Below are 18275 nucleotides of genomic sequence, written 5' to 3' on the forward strand. Positions count from 1 at the left end.
TGACACCCAAAAATTCCACCCTGGCACCGCCCTTGTCACCTCCATTTATCAGCTGGGAAACCGAGGCACAGAGTTTATTCCTGGCGTTAGGAAAATCCCATCGCTGGCTGCTCTGGATCTCAAACCTGAGGCCTAAAACTCTCTCCAGGACGTGTTGATCTGAACCCAACAGCTCCTGTCTCGCTGTGCTCTGGGTTTCATGAATTTAATTCATCTTTTGGGCACCCTTTCAGTGTTCGCTCATGTTTTTATTATTGAACCTTCTCCACGAACCCCCTCCCTCTCTTTCTTCCCCAATCCCTGAAATCCTCGGCCATTTCCTTTAAAACAACCCAAATTTTCCCAGCTGGAGTGGGGCAGGGCGCTGGGTTTGACCAGTTTTTTGTGGTGATTTCGCCTTGAATTGCTCCATTTAAAAGGAGAGGCTGCTGAAGCCGCCCATAGACACCGAAACCTCCGAAGAAATCAAAGTGTGCCTTTTTTGGGAAGCAGGGAAACATTCCTAACGTTCCATTGATTTCTGCTCTTTCTCCATTTCCATTTTAATGGTTTATTTTCTATTTAATTATTCGGGCAGCGTTAATGTGCTGGTCACTCAGGGGCTGGAATTCCTGATCCCAGGGGGATTTATCCTCAAAGGACCCCCCAGTTTTTCCCTCTCTCCAGTTGCTCCCAGCACTTCCTACTCTCAGAGCCGTGGCTTTTTTTAGTTGCTAAATCTGACAAGGTTTGGGAACAGGAGCCTCGGTTCTGCACTCGGGAACACGCACAGGAATATAAATTCAGCTCTTCGGGGTTTGTTTTCCTGCGTTCCAACACGGAACATCACCTGGAGCCTGGATTTATGCTGTCCAGGACTGGAATTACTGGGTGGAAAACCTTTTAGGATGGCAGTTTATGGGCCAAGCCTGTGCTGGAGCAAATGTTGATCCACAGGGATCTTCAGGAGATCTCAGAAACTGAGGATGCAGTCCTGATGCAGGAGATCCATAAACAACAGAGCCAAGGAAATGGTGCTGCAGCAGTGGTTTGGAGGGAGAATCCAGGGTTTGAGGGGGGGGATCCGGAGTCTGAGGGATAGGAACAAGGGTTTGGAGGGAGAATCCAGGGTTTGAGGGGTTGGATCCGGAGTCTGAGGGATAGGAACAAGGGTTTGGAGGGAGAATCCAGGGTTTGAGGGGTTGGATCCGGAGTCTGAGGGATAGGAACAAGGGTTGGGAGGGAGAATCCAGGGTTTGAGGGGTGGGATCCGGAGTCTGAGGGATAGGAACAAGGGTTGGGAGGGAGAATCCAGAGTTTGAGGGGTTGGATCCAGGGTTTGGGTGTAGGTTTTGGGATCTGGCGGTAGGCTCCAGATTTTGGAAGTAGGATCCAGGATCTGAGGGGTAGGATCCAGACTTTGGAGGCAGATTCCAGGATTTGGATTAGGTATCGGGATTTGGAGGCAGGATCCAGGGCCGGATCTTTTCCTGGCTGTGCCATTGGCTGCTGCTTTGAGCCTGGGTGAGCCCCATCCCATCTCCAGATCTCTGATTTTCCTGTCCCTGTGGGAGGAAGGATAACGGCCCAATTCACAGTGAGGCTGGGGTGGGATGGGATGGGATGGATTTGGTCCCCATGGCCCTCTGGGATGGGATGGATTTGGTCCCCATGGCCCTCTGGGATGGGATGGATTTGGTTTCCATGGCCCTCTGGGATGGGATGGATTTGGTCCCCATGGCCCTCTGGGGTGGGATGGGATGGGATGGATTTGGTCCCCATGGCCCTCTGGGATGGGAGGGGATGGATTTGGTCCCCATGACACTCTGGGATGGGACACGATGGAGTCCATCCCCCACATCTCCCTGGGCTGGGTGTGCTGAGAGTCTGAGCAGGGTCTGAGCAGAGTCTTTGTGTGCCTGGGGAGGCTGAGGAGGAGGAGGAGGAGGAGGAGGAGGCAGAACTGGAGCTTTCACTGCTCTGTTTGGTTATAGACAGAGATCGGCTTGGGCTCATCCAAATTAAAATGCAAGGAGAGTCTCTGTGTGCCCAAACTGCTCCCTGAATTTAACAAATCACCCCAACACCACCCTCACACCCCCCCTTGCACATCCTCCTGCTTGAGCAGTGACTCCCAAAGGCCCTGGGGAGAGCAGGAGCAGCAGGAGCTCTCCCATCACTCTCCCATCGCTCTCCCATCGCTCTCCCATCACTCTCCCATCGCTCCCGTGGGTGCTCTGGCCCTGCAGAGCCCTGGCTGGGATGTGCAGGATCTCCCCAAATTCCAGCTGCCGCCACACAGGGATGGGCAGAGCTGTTTCCTCACAGAGCTGCGTGGAAAAGGCCCAGCTGGGGGATTTTAATTCCAGGAAAACACGGCACAGCATCCAGAGGGAAGGAGCGATTTCATAAACGACCATTAGCAGCACGTGTGCTGTTTAAGGACTTAATCCCTCCCAATCCCTCCCGATTAATGATTAATTGTGCCACTAATTGCGCTATCACAGCGTGGCAGGCCCAGCCACACCAGTGCTGAACCAGACCACACCTGGGAGCACTGGGGACGGGGCAGCTCTGCTGTGAGAGCCTGGCCCAAATCCCTCATCTCTTCGGGCCTCAGGATTATAATCCTGCCTTATCTCCAGCGTTTCCTTATCAGCCGTGAGGCAGGAGAGGATTGGATGCACTTGGAACAGCCCTGCTCCGTGTCATCCCTTTTTTTGCGTGGATTTTCCATGACTCCTGTGAAAACCACATGGAAATTGCTCCGTGTTTCGATCGGGAGGAGAGGAAAAGCACAATGTTTGAATTTATTCCCATTATTTTATGCTTTGGATGCCTCTTTCATGCACAGCAGGCTGCAGGCCAGCACCTCTCTCTTCCTTACAGTGTCCAAGGCCTTGAGGGCCCAGCCATGAGTTTTCCTGGGGGAGATCCCTCTCCTTCGTGCTCCTTCCTTCTGTTTATCTCACTCTGAGCTCTGTTATCTCCCCAAGGCTTGTGCAGGAACCAGTCTGGCTTGTCAAGGACAGCAGGGCTGGGGGGGCCTCCCCCAGCGAGGCTTTTCAAGCACAGGGAGGAGGTGGGTTTGGAGTGAACAAAATCTTAAAAAAAAAAAAAAATTAAAAAGGGATTAATTGATGGTTTTCAACCCCACCAATGTATTTGCTTTGTCTGCCAGTGCCATGAGTGACACTGCAGCTTTGAGGACACGGGGCTGGGGCTTGGCTGGGTGGCACAGATGGCATTTACAGTTTAACGAGGAACAAGGTTTATCCAAACACTCTGTGCTTGCCCAGTTCCCAGACAGGCCTGGAACGTTTCCTTCCCGGGGAAGGGAGCAGAGCTTGGCAGGCACCGAGGCAGGAATAATCTGTTTATTGCACCTGGGAGCTCCTATTCCCTATCCAGGAGTGTCCGTGTTGGGATTAACAGGAAAATGTTGGAGCTGGGGATGGGTTTTAGGGTGGATTTTAGGGAGGGAGGTGCAAGGGTGGCTGAGGGATGGAGGATTCCTGGAAGGCAGCATCTCACCAGGGTCTGGGATCCTGGAGGGTTTGTGTCATCACATCCCTGGGCACTCCTTGGACATCCCTGTGCTTGAGGAAAAAGGTTCAAGGAAAAGGGAGAACGGAACCATCCCTGGAGCGTGAGGCAAGGATGTCCCAAAGCCTGGAACTTTGGCAGTAACAGGGATCTCATGCCAAGTTTGCTGCCCCAAACCCCTGCTTTTATCGCCCTGGCATCCCTGGCAGCCACCTCTTGGCTCAGGAAGGTTTTTTAAAGCTCCTGCCTTCCTCCAGCAGCTCGGTGGGACAGAAATCCCTGATCTCAGCTGGAGCAAGGACTGGGGCACTCCCTTCCCTCGTCTGGGAAGCAGAGCCAGGCCGGGAGGATCTCAGAGATCCCACATCTCACCTGGCTGGGGCTCTGAGATCATCAGCACGAGGAAGGGTCGGGATAAAAGGTGTTGCAGGATTTCCCTTTGTAGGAGAGAGGGATCCAAAAGTAATCACTGATCACAGCTCCTGCTGTGCTTGGAAACCCTCTGGTTCCTCAAGCGTTGGCTCCTCCTCGCCTCCCTCCCTGTGGCCGCTTTTCCCTCCCATCTGAGGGGGAAATACCCCACACGTGCACAGGGCCCTGCAAGGATGGGTGCAGGACTGGTTTTAGATTAAATCCCAGCTTAGTGCAATCCTTGGCAGGGCAGGAGCCTGGCAGGGTTTGCTCCCTCCCTCCCAGCCATGTGACCCTGGCAGGGCTTTAAATAAAGCAGATTTGAAACCCTTCAGGCCAGGGGTTTCTGTGCCTTTAACGCCAAACTGTGGCACTGCTGCTCCACAGCTTTGTCCTAGGGAAAGCCCAGGCCACGGCTGGGACTGGGAGTGACCGGAGTGGGGACAGGGGGTGGGAGCAGTGACCTGAGCCCCCAGGTGACTTTAATTCAGCCACAGCAACTCAGAGAGCTGCTGCCGAGTCGGGAAGGGTGCTCTGTGTCCAAGGGGAAAAGTCCTGCTGGGAGTTTTCCTGAGATTTCCCACTGCTGGCCCTTCCGGAGCAAACCAGCTGTGCAGGGAATCTGCTGATCCAGAGGCTGTGAATCCCTGGATCCGGGCTGCTCACGCCCTGGGGATGCTGAATGTACCAGGGAAGTGCTGACACCACCCCCAGCAGGGCAGGGACAATGCGAGCCCTGAGCTCCCCCGGCTCTGGGGTGGCCAAACTGGCCAGCAGTGGCCCCATTGTTGTCGCAGCTGAACACTGGACACTTCTCCCAGGTTAGGGAATAAGTGCCCAGTGTTCCAGGGCCGCTGGAATAATGACTGGCATTGGGATGCTGTGCCCAGAGCTGCCCTGAGCTCACCAGGAGCCGAGGGAGAGCTGAGGGCACAGAGAAAGGCGAAATATCCCGGGGCAGAACAAAGGGCCTTTGTGTGCTCCCGTTACTGGGCTCCTTGTCAGCTCCAAGTGGGAGTGGGAATGTGCATCCAGGGAGTGGGAATGTGCATCCAGAGAGTGGGAATGAGCATCCAGGGAGTGGGAATGGGCATCCAGGGAGTGGGAATGTGCATCCAGGGAGTGGGAATATACATCCAGGGAGTGGGAGTGTGCATCCAGAGAGTGGGAATGAGCATCCAGAGAGTGGGAATGGGCATCCAGGGAGTGGGAATGAGCATCCAGAGAGTGGGAATGGGCATCCAGGGAGTGGGAATGTACATCCAGGGAGTGGGAGTGTGCATCCAGAGAGTGGGAATGAGCATCCAGGGAGTGGGAATGTACATCCAGAGAGTGGGAATGAGCATCCAGAGAGTGGGAATGAGCATCCAGAGAGTGGGAATGTACATCCAGGGAGTGGGAATGAGCATCCAGAGAGTGGGAATGTACATCCAGAGAGTGGGAATATACATCCAGGGAGTGGGAATGTACATCCAGAGAGAGGGAATGTACATCCAGAGAGTGGGAATGAGCATCCAGAGAGTGGGAATATACATCCAGGGAGTGGGAGTGTGCATCCAGAGAGTGGGAATGTGCATCCAGGGAGTGGGAATGAGCATCCAGGGAGTGGGAATGTGCATCCAGGGAGTGGGAATGAGCATCCAGGGAGTGGGAATGTACATCCAGAGAGTGGGAATGAGCATCCAGAGAGTGGGAATGTGCATCCAGGGAGTGGGAATGTGCATCCAGGGAGTGGGAATGTGCATCCAGAGAGTGGGAATGTGCATCCAGGGAGTGGGAATGTGCATCCAGGGAGTGGGAATGTACATCCAGGGAGTGGGAATGTGCATCCAGGGAGTGGGAGTGTGCATCCAGGGAGTGGGAATGTGCATCCAGGGAGTGGGAATGAGCATCCAGCCAAGGGCTTCCCTTCCCCTCCCATCCCTGCACCGAGCACAGGTTGGAATCCCATCCCTGGAAGTGTCCAAGGCCAGCTGGGAGCAACGTGGGATGGTGGAAGGTGTCCCTGCCCATGGAAGTGGGATGAGCTTTAAGTTCCCATTCCAACCCAACCCGTTCTGTGATTCCATGATTCTGTAAATGAACTGGCAGGAAGCTTTCCATGGATCCACATTTCCCAGGCTATCACCATGTTTTCCTGACTCTCAGAACGTGGCTTTGCCCATGTCATTGTCTCTTAACAACAAATTCCCAACTGGAATTCTGCAGAGGAGGGATGGGAACGCTGCTGTGCCGGGTGCTGGACACCCCCAGCCCATGATCTCACATCCCAAGGGAATTCAAACCAGCTGAGAGGGAGGATGCGTTGCCATCATTCCCGATTTATCCCTGTGACATTCCAAGAGAGCCCAAGCCGGAGCGGGAGCCAGCCTCAGGCATTTCCTGGGAGATCCTTTGTCCTCCCAGCCCCGAAGGGAGGACAGAGGTGTCCTGGCTGCCACAGCCGCGTTCCTGCATTTGCTGTGATCATGCAAGGCAGCAGCACAGGAGGGCAGAAACTGCAGCCTGAGGATGGCCTGACTCCCTGGGGCTCCCAGGCTCCCTTCCCAATCTTTCCCAGGATGATGGTGCTGCCGTTTGCTGCGGGGGTGCTGGAGATTTATCGGGATTGATGGCGCTCCCTTCCCTGCGGGATCCTGGCAGGGAAGGGGGGAATGTCAGACCCTGACTGGCAGCACTGAGGGCGGGAGGAGGGAGAGGTGGCCTTGCTCTGTCCCCTCATCCCTCAGCTTTTGGGGAGGGTAATTCCTTGGCTGGGAATTCTTCCTGAGCAGGATCCGGCCCCAGCTCTGCAGGTCCTCGCTGTGGGATTGTTCCACTGGGGCTGTGCTCCACAGCATCCTCCTGGGCAGGGAGGTTGTTACCCCAGGGAGGATTTATCCCAGCCAGGGGCTGTCCCTCCGACCTTCCGTGGGAGAATTCCCAGCTGCCACAGGAGATTTAGCCTCACCTCCAGTATGACTTTGAGTCATTTCCCTCCAAGCCCCCGGAGCAGCCCGGAATCACTGGAATCACTCCCCATCCCCTTCTCCACATTTCTGAGGACCTCAGTGTGGCCCTGCAAAGGAAATCCGGCGTGGGGGAGGAATTTGGGGGGTGCTGAGCTCCTGTTCGCACAGGAATGCGCAGCACAGAGGGGCTGGGATCTCTCCCATCTCAGGCAGCTTTTCCCTGCTCCTCCTCCGTGCTGGAGCTCGGGAGAACCTCAGCCGGCCCAGAGGGACCTGCCTGGCTCTGGGGCTGTGCTGGGGAGCTTCTGCTTCCCCTGGCTCTGTGTCCAGGCCATGCCATGTGAGGAGGGGCACGTATTGCCCGGGCAGCTGGTTTGTTCAGCCCCGTAGCCACACGCAGCGTCGCAGGACTGCCGTGTTTGCTGAGCAAATAAAGGCTCCACGAGGAGCAGAATTCCCCATTTCTCCGGGCCTTGCAGGAGTGAATCGATGCCACCTAATAGGCAGGAGCACGAAGTGCTGAATAGGGCTGTTCACTTCGCCTTGTAAACACAACCGGTAATCTCTCCGGGGATTAAAATTTAAAAAAAAAAAAAACAGATTAGAAGAAGCGAACTTTTCCCTCCAAGCCTTCCTCTCTTTTGGCTGGGAAATGGGGGCAGGAGCCTGGTAAAATGGTTAAAAAAAGGAAAAAATAGAGAATTTATCATTTTTTGAGAGGCAGTAATTAGTGCTGGAAAGCTTTGCTTCCAAACCCTGCTGAAGGAGGGAGGGCACGGTCCCATACTCTGGTGAGGCCTAAAATACCTGGCTCAGGAATTCCAGAGCAGGGAAGCCGTAGAAACGTGGGAGAGATTCACTCCCAGCCAGAACTCCTGCAGGAGCACTTCACCCAGGAATGGTGAGGCTGATTTCTGGACACAGCCTTGAAGGCAGCGTTTACAGGATTGTTAGCTCCGTGTCTGGATCCCGTCAGGAGCTTTCCTGCTGGGATTCAGCTCTGGGGCTCTTTGAAGTGTTTTAGGCGGGTGTTTTACTCTCCAGCCCTGTTCCAGTCAATGCAGATCGCTGGCTTTAATCCTGGCCCTTGGCCGGGTTCCAGGCCGGGTGATTTCATTTTCGCCCGTTGATGCCGAAATTCCTCATTGCCGTGTGAAACTGCTCCTTCCCTTCGTGTCCCGCCGTGCAACGTCGTGTTCCTGCCTGCTGTTAATTATCCAGCTCCCTCTCCATCCCGGCAGCATCCAGGGATCGCTGCTATTCCTGCCAGGCTGCAAAACCCAAGTGATGTCATCGCTTTATTTAACAAGTCTCACTTTCACTCGGAAAGTCAATAAAAGCCAACATTTCCTTTAGGACACTGGGGGAAAAAAAAAAAAACCAACCCAAAACCAAAACAAGAGGCGGTCGCCAGGAATTCTTCCTTTGAAATCCGTGCCGGGGGAGAGCAGCTGTAAAAGGGGATTTCTTTCTCCCACAGGGAATGCGGCTGGAGGGTGGGTGACGCTCCTCGGCCCCCAGGGTGCTCTGGGGCACGCCACAGTACCCGGCCCGACTCTACATTTCCCCTGGAATGCGGGTTGGGGATGCTTTGCTTCCAGGAACACAGCAGCGAATCCCGGCTTCGGGACACCTGGATCCATATGGGACAGGGCGAATTCCTCTCGGGGAAGGAGAATTCCTGTCGGGGAGGAGCCGAGGGCTGAGGACAAGAACAATCCCATAAATCCCAGCTGAGCAACGTTTTAATGTGAACTCCCCCCAGCAGATCCCGAGCAGGTTCTGGTCCAGCTGGAAAAATGAGCCCAGGGATGTGAGGACCATGAGCAGGGGGCAGCTCGGGCGTGGCAGGAGAGGCTGCAGCGATCCCGGGGCTATTTTTACCCCACTCCCAGTTCCTCTCCGAGGAGATTTATATTTAGCAGCCTGGAGCTGCCGGCATTCCTACAGGAAGCAAGAGAGGGGGAAAGGATTTGGATTTGTGGAGCAGTTTTTTGCCAGTGAGAAGCTGATTCCCTGCTAAGCCATCCTCGGCTTTTTGGGGAGGGGGAGGGAGATGGAGAGACCACTTCCCCTCATTTTCCTCATTCACCTGGGGTATCTTCCCTGTTCCCTGCATCTGTCCTGATCCAGATTTGATCTCCTGATCAAAGGAGGTTATGGTTCGGCTCGGTAGGGGACTGTCAGAGCAGGAATCACTCAGCAGAGCACCTTCCCGTGATCCCAATGTTCTCCTTGCTGTCCTGATTATCCCATTCCAGTCCCTGCCGTGCTCTTTGGAACCCAGAGCGTCCCTGGTGCCGCCTCTTTATGGTGCCCAAGCACGTTCCTGTAGCACTGGGAAAACATTCCCATGTCTGCAGGCTGGAGTGGAGGTGTCTGAAACCCTCCCGCCTCTCTTCCCACCCCCGCAACCCCCCCCCCCCCCCCCCCCCCCCCCGCCCCGATTCCAGGCAGGGCCGAGCCTCCAGCCTCGGGAATTTGCGGCGTTAAAGGTGGGAGCTGAGCAGGGGCGGCTGCTGCGTGGGAGTTCCCGGGATCCAGGTGAATGCCCGGGATTTGCAGGGGATTCACCCACTGCAGGGTGCCGTGCCTCACCGCAGAGCCTGGCAGGCGCCCAAACCGAGTGTTTATATTGCTGACGGATAATCTTTTAAGCTTTCAGATGCGGGCACGCCGGCCCGAGTGTTCCCGTTGTCCTGGCGACGGGATGCGCCGGCTCCCGGATGCGGTGTCTGATCGCATCAGTCTGGAATGCTGCGATCACCCTTCGGGTGGGCTGATAAGCCTGGGAGGGGGCTGGGGGGCTCTGGGGACAGCCAGGGAAGAGCTGGAGCAGGGACATCCAGGAGAAAGGGCCGAGCTGCGCCAGGGGTGTGGGAGAGGGTGCGGGATGTGCAGGGAAGAGCCGCTCCCTGCGGGAAGGAACATCCCTGAGTGGTTTTTAGGGCCTGTTTGGTACCAAGGGGCGATTCCCTTCTTCGGATGGGGTTGGGAGCAGCTTTAAAGTCCAGGGCTGTTCATGGAAAATCCCCTGGCGGGCAGGTTGGAGTGTCCAGAGCATAAGGGATGCAGGAGGAGCATTCCTACTCTCCTGGGAGTGGGAAGAGGAGAGGGATGGACCCAAACCTCCTCAGGCCTGAGCGCGGAAGGGGCAGAGCTGTGGCTGGTTGGGGGTGGGACGCTGATGTCCCATCCCTGGAAGTGTCCAAGGTTGGACGGGGCCTGGAGCAAGCTGGGATAGGGGAAGGTGTCCTTGCCCATGGCAGGCGGTGGGATGAGATGATTCCTGAGGTCCCTCCAACCCAAACCAGTCTGGGATTTGGGAATTCCATGTCAGTACGCCCAGGGAGCACTGGGTGCTGGGTCCGTGCTGGGCAGCAGGAATTGCAGCGGAGCAACACTTCCAACCTGATCCCATCCACGCTGAGCTCAGGAAAGGCAAAGCCGTGTCCTCCAGGGCGAGCTCCTCGCCCGCCCCCGTGGCTACTCCGCCCCGTGCCCCTGAGGGGTTTTCCTCCTTTAAGGGTTTTGTTGCTTTAATCAGATCTGCGGCTAAGGCAGATCTGTAAAATCTGCAGGAGGAGTCACCGGGAGCTTGGGGGTGAGCTGGGAGCTCGGAGTATCTCCCGGGGCTGGGATTTGGGGGATCCCCCCTCTGCTCGTGCTGCCTGCACTCAGCATCTTGCTGCTGGCTCAGGAAGCTTTTGTTGCAGGGGCTAAGCAGAAACCAAACTGCCGGGGGAGAGGTGCTTCCTTTTCCAGTGATAAGTGTGAGATTGAGTCTTTTCCATCACTGTTTAGCCTGTTTCCTGCTTTCCTTCTCTTTTTACCCCTTTCCAGGCATTCCTGCAGTTTCCAGGGATGCCGTAAGGCACAGCCTGTGTTGGTTCTTGTGTTTGATTGTGCACAGCCCTGCCCTGGGCTCAAAAAAAAAATCACCCTCCCTGCACCTCTTGACCAGAGCCAGCTCTTAAAACCACGAGGAGCCCGATTTCTCTGGCAAAGACGTGGCTCCTCTTCTGCTGTGCCCCAGAGAAGGGATGTCCCCAGGGTCCCCTGGAGGGGAAGCTCACTTTGGGACATTGCCAACCCCAAAGAGCAGCAGCTGTGGGGTGGAAATTCAGGATGCTGCCAGCCCCAAAAAGCAGCAGCTGTGGGGCTCAGGGCTCATCCCAGTGTTGTCCGGCTCTCTGAGCCTGCTGTCCCCTTCCCCGCAGGGCTCAGCCGTCCCTGGCAGCACGAGGGAAGATGAACAAGATGAAAAACTTCAAGAGGAGGTTCTCCCTCTCGGTGCCGCGCACGGAGACCATCGAGGAGTCGCTGACGGAGTTCACGGAGCAGTTCAACCAGCTCAACAACCAGAGGAACGAAGGTGAGGAGCCCCTGGGTCCCTGCCGTGGGGCTGGGGCTGCTCAGGACCGGCTGGGGTGGGTAAGAGCCTCTCCAGCCCCCCAGCCATTCTCTGGCGTGTGTGGAGAGTTCCTGCCCCTTGCTCGGCGTCGCTTTCCCCATTATCTGCCCGTGGGGATGAATAACACCTCGTCATTAAACCTGAAGAGAGATTTATCCTTGCGTGAGGAAAGCCTGATGGGAGGGAAAGGAATTTGCACAGAATGGGGAGCAGTGACACAGCTGCGGTTAAGGTGGAGAGTGGGAAAGTGTGGGATCTGCTCCTGCCTCCCCAAAAGAGGGGGTGACCCCTCTGGGGGCTCCAGGCTGGTGTTCCCCCAAGCCAAAGGGGCCGTTCGCTGTCCTGGGCAGCACCAGGGGCTCGCTGGCCTTTGCTCCTTCCTGCGAGTTGGTTTTCAGCATCCCAGGCAGATTTAGGGTTAAACCCCTGCCTGAGCTGCGCGGGGCGGGCACATCCCCTGTGCGAACAGCAGCCCCCAGAGCAGGCTGGGGCAGGCTCCGGGCAGAGCCGGGGATGCTGGAGGCGCTGGGAGCAGCCCCGCTGAGGCGGCCGTGCTCGGGCAAGCCGGGCAGAGCTCGGGGAGCCGGGCAGAGCCGGGCTCGGCTCATCCCGGGGTGAATCCCGGCCATGCCGCGGTGCCTGCTGCCAGCAGTGCCACAGCCCGGCCCCTTCCCGTGCCCTCAGCTCCCGTTCGAGCTCTGTTTGCCCTCGCCCCGCAATCGCTGAAGCTTTGGCTGCGGGCGGGGGCTGAGCCCTGATGTCACCGCCTGGCACCGGCGCTGCCCGGCGGGGAGGGCCCGGCCGTGCCAGCCGAGCTGCTCCGAGGGTGCTGTAACCTCGTTTAGAGCCGCCTTTCCTCCCTCCCGAGGCTCCTCTTTATCTCTGCAGACACCCGAGCAGCATCCCCGGTGGCTCCTGCCCCGCTCCCACACGCCCCGGCGGGCAGCGAAGGCTGTAATTAGACCTGAGCCCTTAATTAGCCGTGCAGGAGCTGTGGGTATAAAATGGGGCAAGGCTGGGGAAGTCCTGAGCGCTGACAGCTGCTCCTGCTGTTGGCCTTGATCCGCTCCGGGATGTGGGATCCCCTCCCGTTATCTCCTCCCTGCAACCCCCAGAGGTGATTTCCCTGCTACTCTGCTTTAATGAGACTTCGGTCACGGGTCTTCCTTTGCCTTTGGGTGGCAAAAAGGGCAAGCAGCGTCTGCCAGCCCCTCCTGGGCTTTTGGGCTTGATCCCGAGGTAGCCAGGAGAGAACAGGAGTAAAGTCTGAGCCTGTGGCCGGAACCGAGGGTGGGTCCATGATTTGGGGTGTGCGCCAGCCGGTCTCTTGCAGGGTTTGTGGTCAGCTTTGGAGCTGAGTTTGGATCTTTCTGAGGGCTTGCTCCCCTTTTTCCAGGTGGAGGATCAAAGTGCAGAGGGGAAAAGTGACTTTGCTCCAGCTGTGGGGAGCAGAGCTGAGCCTGCAGCCACGGCAGCCGCTCCTGAGCTGCTCCTCCTCCCCACAAAACAGCTCTGCGGCAGGTTTTACCTTCCTTGTCAGGATCTCTGGGGCTGTCCCTGGGCTCTCTGTGTCCCCATGGCTCCAGAGCCCATCCTGTCTCTCCTGGTGACAGCTGATGAGAGCTCAGGAGCTGTGATCCTTTCTGCAGAGCCAAGAGCTAATCACAGCAGGGATCAACACCTCGCTTCTCCTTCCCCCACCTCGTGTCGCTCCCCAGGGAATTGTCTGGAGTTCGTGTTTTCCCTCCAGCCTCAGAAATCCTGGGTTGGAAGCATTCCCAGGCTGCAAACCCCACACTCTGCTGGCTGTGGGTGCCCATACCCATCCTTGGGGAGCAGGAGGAGGCCAGGCCTGCTCAAGAATCACAGAATCAGGGAATGGTTTGGCCTGGAAGGGACCCCAGATCTCCTCCCATTCCACCCATGCTGTGGGCAGGGACACTTCCACTATCCTGGGGTGCTCAAGAGCTGCTCTGGGTCCTGTAAGGGGATAAGCAGGGTTCAAATCTGCCCCATCTGTTGTGTTTGTGGTGAGAAGTCCCTGGCTCCGTCCTCCCCACTCCGTCATTCTCATGACCTCACCCCCACAGATGCTGATAAAAGGAGGAAAAACAGCCTTTTAATTTCTTTTTTTTTCCCAGGCTGGAAAATCAAACAGCTTTCCAGCCTGGACACATCCTGTCACTGGCAATGTCACCTTGGTGGACCCATTTTTTCAGAGGGATCAGGGCTTTGATAAGAGCTGGGAATATCCAGCAGTAGCTCCAAAGCACCTGCAGCCCGCTCTGCCCTCCCAAGCCAGATAAAATTCAGTGTCTGGGCTGAAAAGGGATAAAACAGAGCCAGCTCTGACCTTGGGAGCACCAGGCCCCAAAGAAACGGTGGTGAGGGGGAGGAAGGAGGATGAAAAACCTGAGCCCTGAGCGGCACAGAGCCTGGAGAGGAGAGCTCACACTCAGCAAAGTAATTAAAAGTTCTAAGGCAGGCAGGCAGCGCAGGGTTCTGGCCCCTTTCCTTGGGAGATCAAAGCTTGTTTTGGCACAGGCAACATTTAAATATATTTATAAAAAGGGCTGCCGGTGTCTGCGGCCTCCCTTTCGTTCTCTTTGATATCCCAGAGGCCTCGTTCCTGGTGGAGTGTCAGCGCTCCCCGAATCCACGTGAAATGAATTCCCTCACGGTCTGCACGCCCACAGCTTCACACTGAGCACCCAGCAAGGTCCTCCAAGCCCCGAGGGCAACTCCAGCCCTTTGGGATTGGGAATCTCCCGGTGACAGCACAGGCTGGGCTGGGCTGCCATGTCCCCCACCCCAGGGCAGCCCAAACCCCTCTCCCCTCACTTCTGTGAAGTTTTACTTGCTGTTCCCATCCCTTTTGGACCAACTGGAGTGTCCAGGTTGTCAGTTCACCTCTGATTGTGACAAAGAGGCTGGCTCGGATCTGCTGGTGCAGAGAGCCAACGCTGCTGGTTTGCAGCTCTCAGGACAGGCTGCACCTTTTACCCAGCTTTGGGTTTGTTTCACCTGTGGGAACCAGCACAAATTCACCCAAAATATCATTTCCAGTGGATTAGTCGGGCTCCAGTGAGTCAGATCTTGAATGGCCTTTAGTTTCCTTGAATATAATTTGCTTGGGAAACGAGGAAGTTAAAAAGATTTGGTCCAGTTGAGTTAATCCACGTTATTTTCATACCTGTGGTTAATTCAGGGGACGTTTCCTGATGGCTGCTCTAAAACAGATGGAGGGGAAGGGACAGGGAGCAGAGGAGGGGTTTGCCTGTGTGCCCAAAACCCCTGGCACCGTTTCAGCCCCTCTCAAGCCCCGTGGCATGGGCTGAACGCACCCCTCAGGTGCAGGCTGGGCACCCAGAACCCCTCAGCTCTCAGCTCCCTGCTTGCCCGGTGCCCATGGCACAAACCCACAGCCTTTGCCAGGTCACTTGCCTGCCACCTCTCATCCGTCAGCCGAGCGAACCGCAGCCAGGTCCCAGCCCTGCTCAGCACCCCGTGAAAATCCAGCCCTCCCTTCCCGTCCTCAGCCATGAGATCATCCCTGGCTGCATCTCCGGGTCCGAGTGGGGATTGTCGCTGTGCAGCGCCGGGGACAGAGCTGGGCTCAGCCCGGGGCACCCCCTGGGGAACTTCCCTCCTGCACTGCTCCCCCTTAGTCTGGGGAAGGTCTGCAGGGAGGGCACCGGGGATTTTGGGGGATTTTGGAGCGTGGCTGCAAAGCTGGGAGAAGGGACAGAGCGGTGTGGTCACCGTGGAGGGGACAGGGTGGTCCGTCCCGCTTGAGCCCACACCGTTTGTCCAGCCCGGCATGTCCAGTGCATCATCCTCGCTCCCAGCACGCCCAGTTTGGTGCTGCCTCCTTCTGAACAGCCCCCGGAATCAGCACCCATGGATTCCCCGGGGGAATCCTCCTCACTGGGGGCCAGGTGGCCCGCGCTGAACGCTCTGTGCTGGCTGTGCCACCACGGGGCTGGGAGTGCCGGAATGTCCCTGGAGTGCCAGAATGTCCCTGCTGGTAATCACAGAGTGAGGAGCTTTAAGTGCAAACCTCAAATCGGGGACCAGAAGGAGCTCAATGGTTCATTTTGTCCTGATTTCGTGCTCCTTTCACGGCTTCTTGAGCCCAGTGAGGCTCCACACCTGGGGTCTCAAGGGAGGAGTTGTTTTTCTGAGCTGCTTTGATGTTCAAGGAGCTCTTGTGCTTCTCTCTGTGCCTGGCTGAGGGCAGCAGGATGGGACAGGAGAGCCTGGAGTGGTTTGTTTTGCAATGAGTGACTAATCCCAAACTCCCTCCGAGAAACGCTGCCTTGGTTTGAAAGACAGGTGTCTGCTAAGGAAGGCAGGAGCCTCCCTTGGAATGGAAAAGGTAACCCCCTTCCCTCTGAGTTATCATTTTGAAATTAAGGGGCTTTCAGGCAAAGATATGAGAAATAGGAATAACAGTTCTTTACTTATATATGTATATGTATATGTATAACAAGGAAAACTGCAGCAAAACTCGGAGCAGGGGCAAAGGAACGGCAGGGGCAGGGCGGCCGTGGTCCGGCTCTGAGTGGGGCAGGGAAAGGTGGGCTCTGGATCCCGGGGGTTACCCCTGAAGCACCCGAGCAGACGGTGAAAAGTCCCTCTTTTAGTGAAGTAGGGCGTTTAATAGGGTCCCAATGGAACGGGCGCTCCAGCGAGCAGGGCTCCAGTCACAGCAGAAGAAAGGCAGCAGGAGAGGAACCTCCCCACAGCCACCGCAGCCTCTCCGCCCCGAACACCGAGAGCACAGGAGCTGGGGGCTGCAGCCAAACCCTTTTCCCAGTCCGAATCCGGCGGCACCTCCGCCGCCGCGAGAAACCCGCAGGTGAAGCCGGAGCAGCCGCACCCCGCCCCGAGCTGGAGCCTGGGCTTTTGTCTCGCTGAAGTTTCCAGGCGTTATTGCCTCCTAGCAACACGCAGGGGGAGAATTCCTCAAGAGGAAAAGCAACCAAACAAACCAAAACCAAAAGGAGAACTCCTAACCAAGCGAACGCTCCCATCCCGGCAGGAAAACATCCGGGTTCCGGGGGGTTTGGCGGTTCCCGGGGCACGTGAGGCCTGTGTGTGTAAACTCCTCGAGGAAGGGCTCCTTCCTCTTTCTGTTTTGCCTTCCTGGCCCGGCACCGAGGGATCCAGAGCCAGGAGCGGGCACCTCGGTGTTCCTGAAGGGTTGTTTTGCCTCAAACACTTGGGAACATAAAGCTGGGAAGGCGAATCCTCATCCCCGAGAAACCCCGCGGTGCCGCCGCAGGGCGCTGCAGGGAAAGGGGGAAACCGGACGGGGCTTTTCCTGGAGTACAGAATGGATAAGGGGGAAAGTCTATTCCGTACTGCGGGAAAAATCCAGTCCGGGTTTTCCTCTGAGTCCATTCTGTACTCCGGGAAAAGTCCAGTCCGGGTTTTCCTCCGAGTCCATTCCGTACTCCGGGAAAAATCCAATCCGGGTTTTCCTCTGAGTCCATTCTGTACTCCGGGAAAAATCCAATCCGGGTTTTCCCCTGAACCCATTCCGTACTCCGGGAAAACTCCCGTCCGGGTTTTCCCCCATTCCGTAATCCGGGAAAACTCCCGTCCGGGTTTTTTCCCCCATTCCGTACTCCAGGGAGAATCCAGTCCGGGCTTTCCCCATGCCGTACCGCGGGAGAAATCCGGGCTGAATTTTTCCCGGAGCACTGGGATGGGATTTGGGACCGCTGGGTGGGGAGCAGCTCCCCCCGCCAGAGACCCTCGTGGCAGGGCGTGCTTTGGGAGTGCTGTGGGTGGGGAGGCACCAGGAATCTGGAGCAAAAAGCAGAATTCCCTGGGGATACAGAGAAGGCCGTAGAGATTCCCGTGTCCCCGGAGCAGCCCTGCCCCGCCCCCGCTCCTCGCGGCTTGTGCCGCCGCTGCAGCCGCTCACTGTGCTTCCCTTCTGTCCCCAGACCTGGCTCAGGGGCACCTGCAGCTGGCGCAGCTGGGCAGGGACCTGGCAGCTGACGGCAGCCCCGTGTCCCCGCCGGAGGGGCAGGGCCGGTCCCCGGTGGCGGCCGTGCGCTACCGCAACCACGGCCAGCGCCGCTTCTCCATGGAGGCAAGTGCTGGGGGCAGGGGGGACCCGGGCACCTCTGGCTGTCGCCTCCCCGCTGGCTGGAAGGGCCGGGCTGCGGCTCGGGATGTCACTTGTCCTCTGTCCCCTCCCTGCAGGACGTCAGCAAGCGCCTCTCGCTGCCCATGGACATCCGCCTGCCCCCCGAGTTCCTGCAGAAGCTGCAGATGGAGAGCCCGGAGCTCCCCAAGCCCCTGAGCAGGATGTCCCGGCGGGCCTCCCTCGTAAGTGGCCCCGAGCCGCAGGGGCAGCGCCCGGCCCGGCCCCTCCCGAACGGACACCCGGGCCCGGCCGTGCTGGGCCGTGCTGGGCCGGCTGCCCCGGGCTCACTGAGGTCCCCTCACGTCCCTGCCCAGCCCCAGCCCTTCCTGCACACCCCCAGCAGCACCGGCAGGAGCTGAGGGAGCTGGGAAAGGGGCTCAGCCCGGAGAAAAGGGGGATCAGGGGGAATTTCTGGCTCTGCACAGGTCCCTGACGGGAGGGGGCAGCCGGGGGGGATTTGGGATCTTCTCCCGGGGAACAGGGACAGGAGGAGAGGGAACGGCCTCAGGCTGGGCCAGGGGAGGCTCAGGGTGGAAGTTCCCTGAGGAATTTCCTCAGGGAAAGGGTGGTCAGGTCTTGGCAGGGGCTGCCCAGGGAGGTTTGGAGTGCCCATCCCTGGAGGTGTCACCTGGACGTGGCACTCAGTGCTCAGGGTGGGGATCGGGCACAGCTTGGACTCGATGATCCCGGAGGGATTTTCCAGCCTCAGTGATCCTGGGATTCTGAGATCTGCACCTGCTGTGCCATTCCCACCTTCCTTCACTCCCCTGAGCACACCTGGCTGCCCTCTCGGCCTGGCTCCTTCCCAGAG

The 18275-nt window shown here is 57.5% G+C and overlaps 1 protein-coding gene across 2 annotated transcripts in view; it reads left to right on the forward strand.

Moving 5' to 3' along the window:
- CDK18 (cyclin dependent kinase 18) overlaps positions 1 to 18275 on the forward strand; it is a 31397-nt gene that overhangs the window by 4490 nt on the left and 8632 nt on the right. For both annotated transcript variants that reach the window (XM_048328058.1, XM_048328059.1), the window contains exons 2-4: positions 11108 to 11262; positions 17259 to 17407; positions 17521 to 17646. In XM_048328058.1, coding sequence (XP_048184015.1) covers positions 11139 to 11262; positions 17259 to 17407; positions 17521 to 17646 — 399 coding nt within the window. In that variant the 5' untranslated portion in view covers positions 11108 to 11138. The remainder of the gene's footprint in view (positions 1 to 11107; positions 11263 to 17258; positions 17408 to 17520; positions 17647 to 18275) is intronic.

Source organism: Corvus hawaiiensis, chromosome 24 (genome assembly GCF_020740725.1).
Source record: "Corvus hawaiiensis isolate bCorHaw1 chromosome 24, bCorHaw1.pri.cur, whole genome shotgun sequence".
Lineage (NCBI taxonomy): Eukaryota > Metazoa > Chordata > Aves > Passeriformes > Corvidae > Corvus > Corvus hawaiiensis.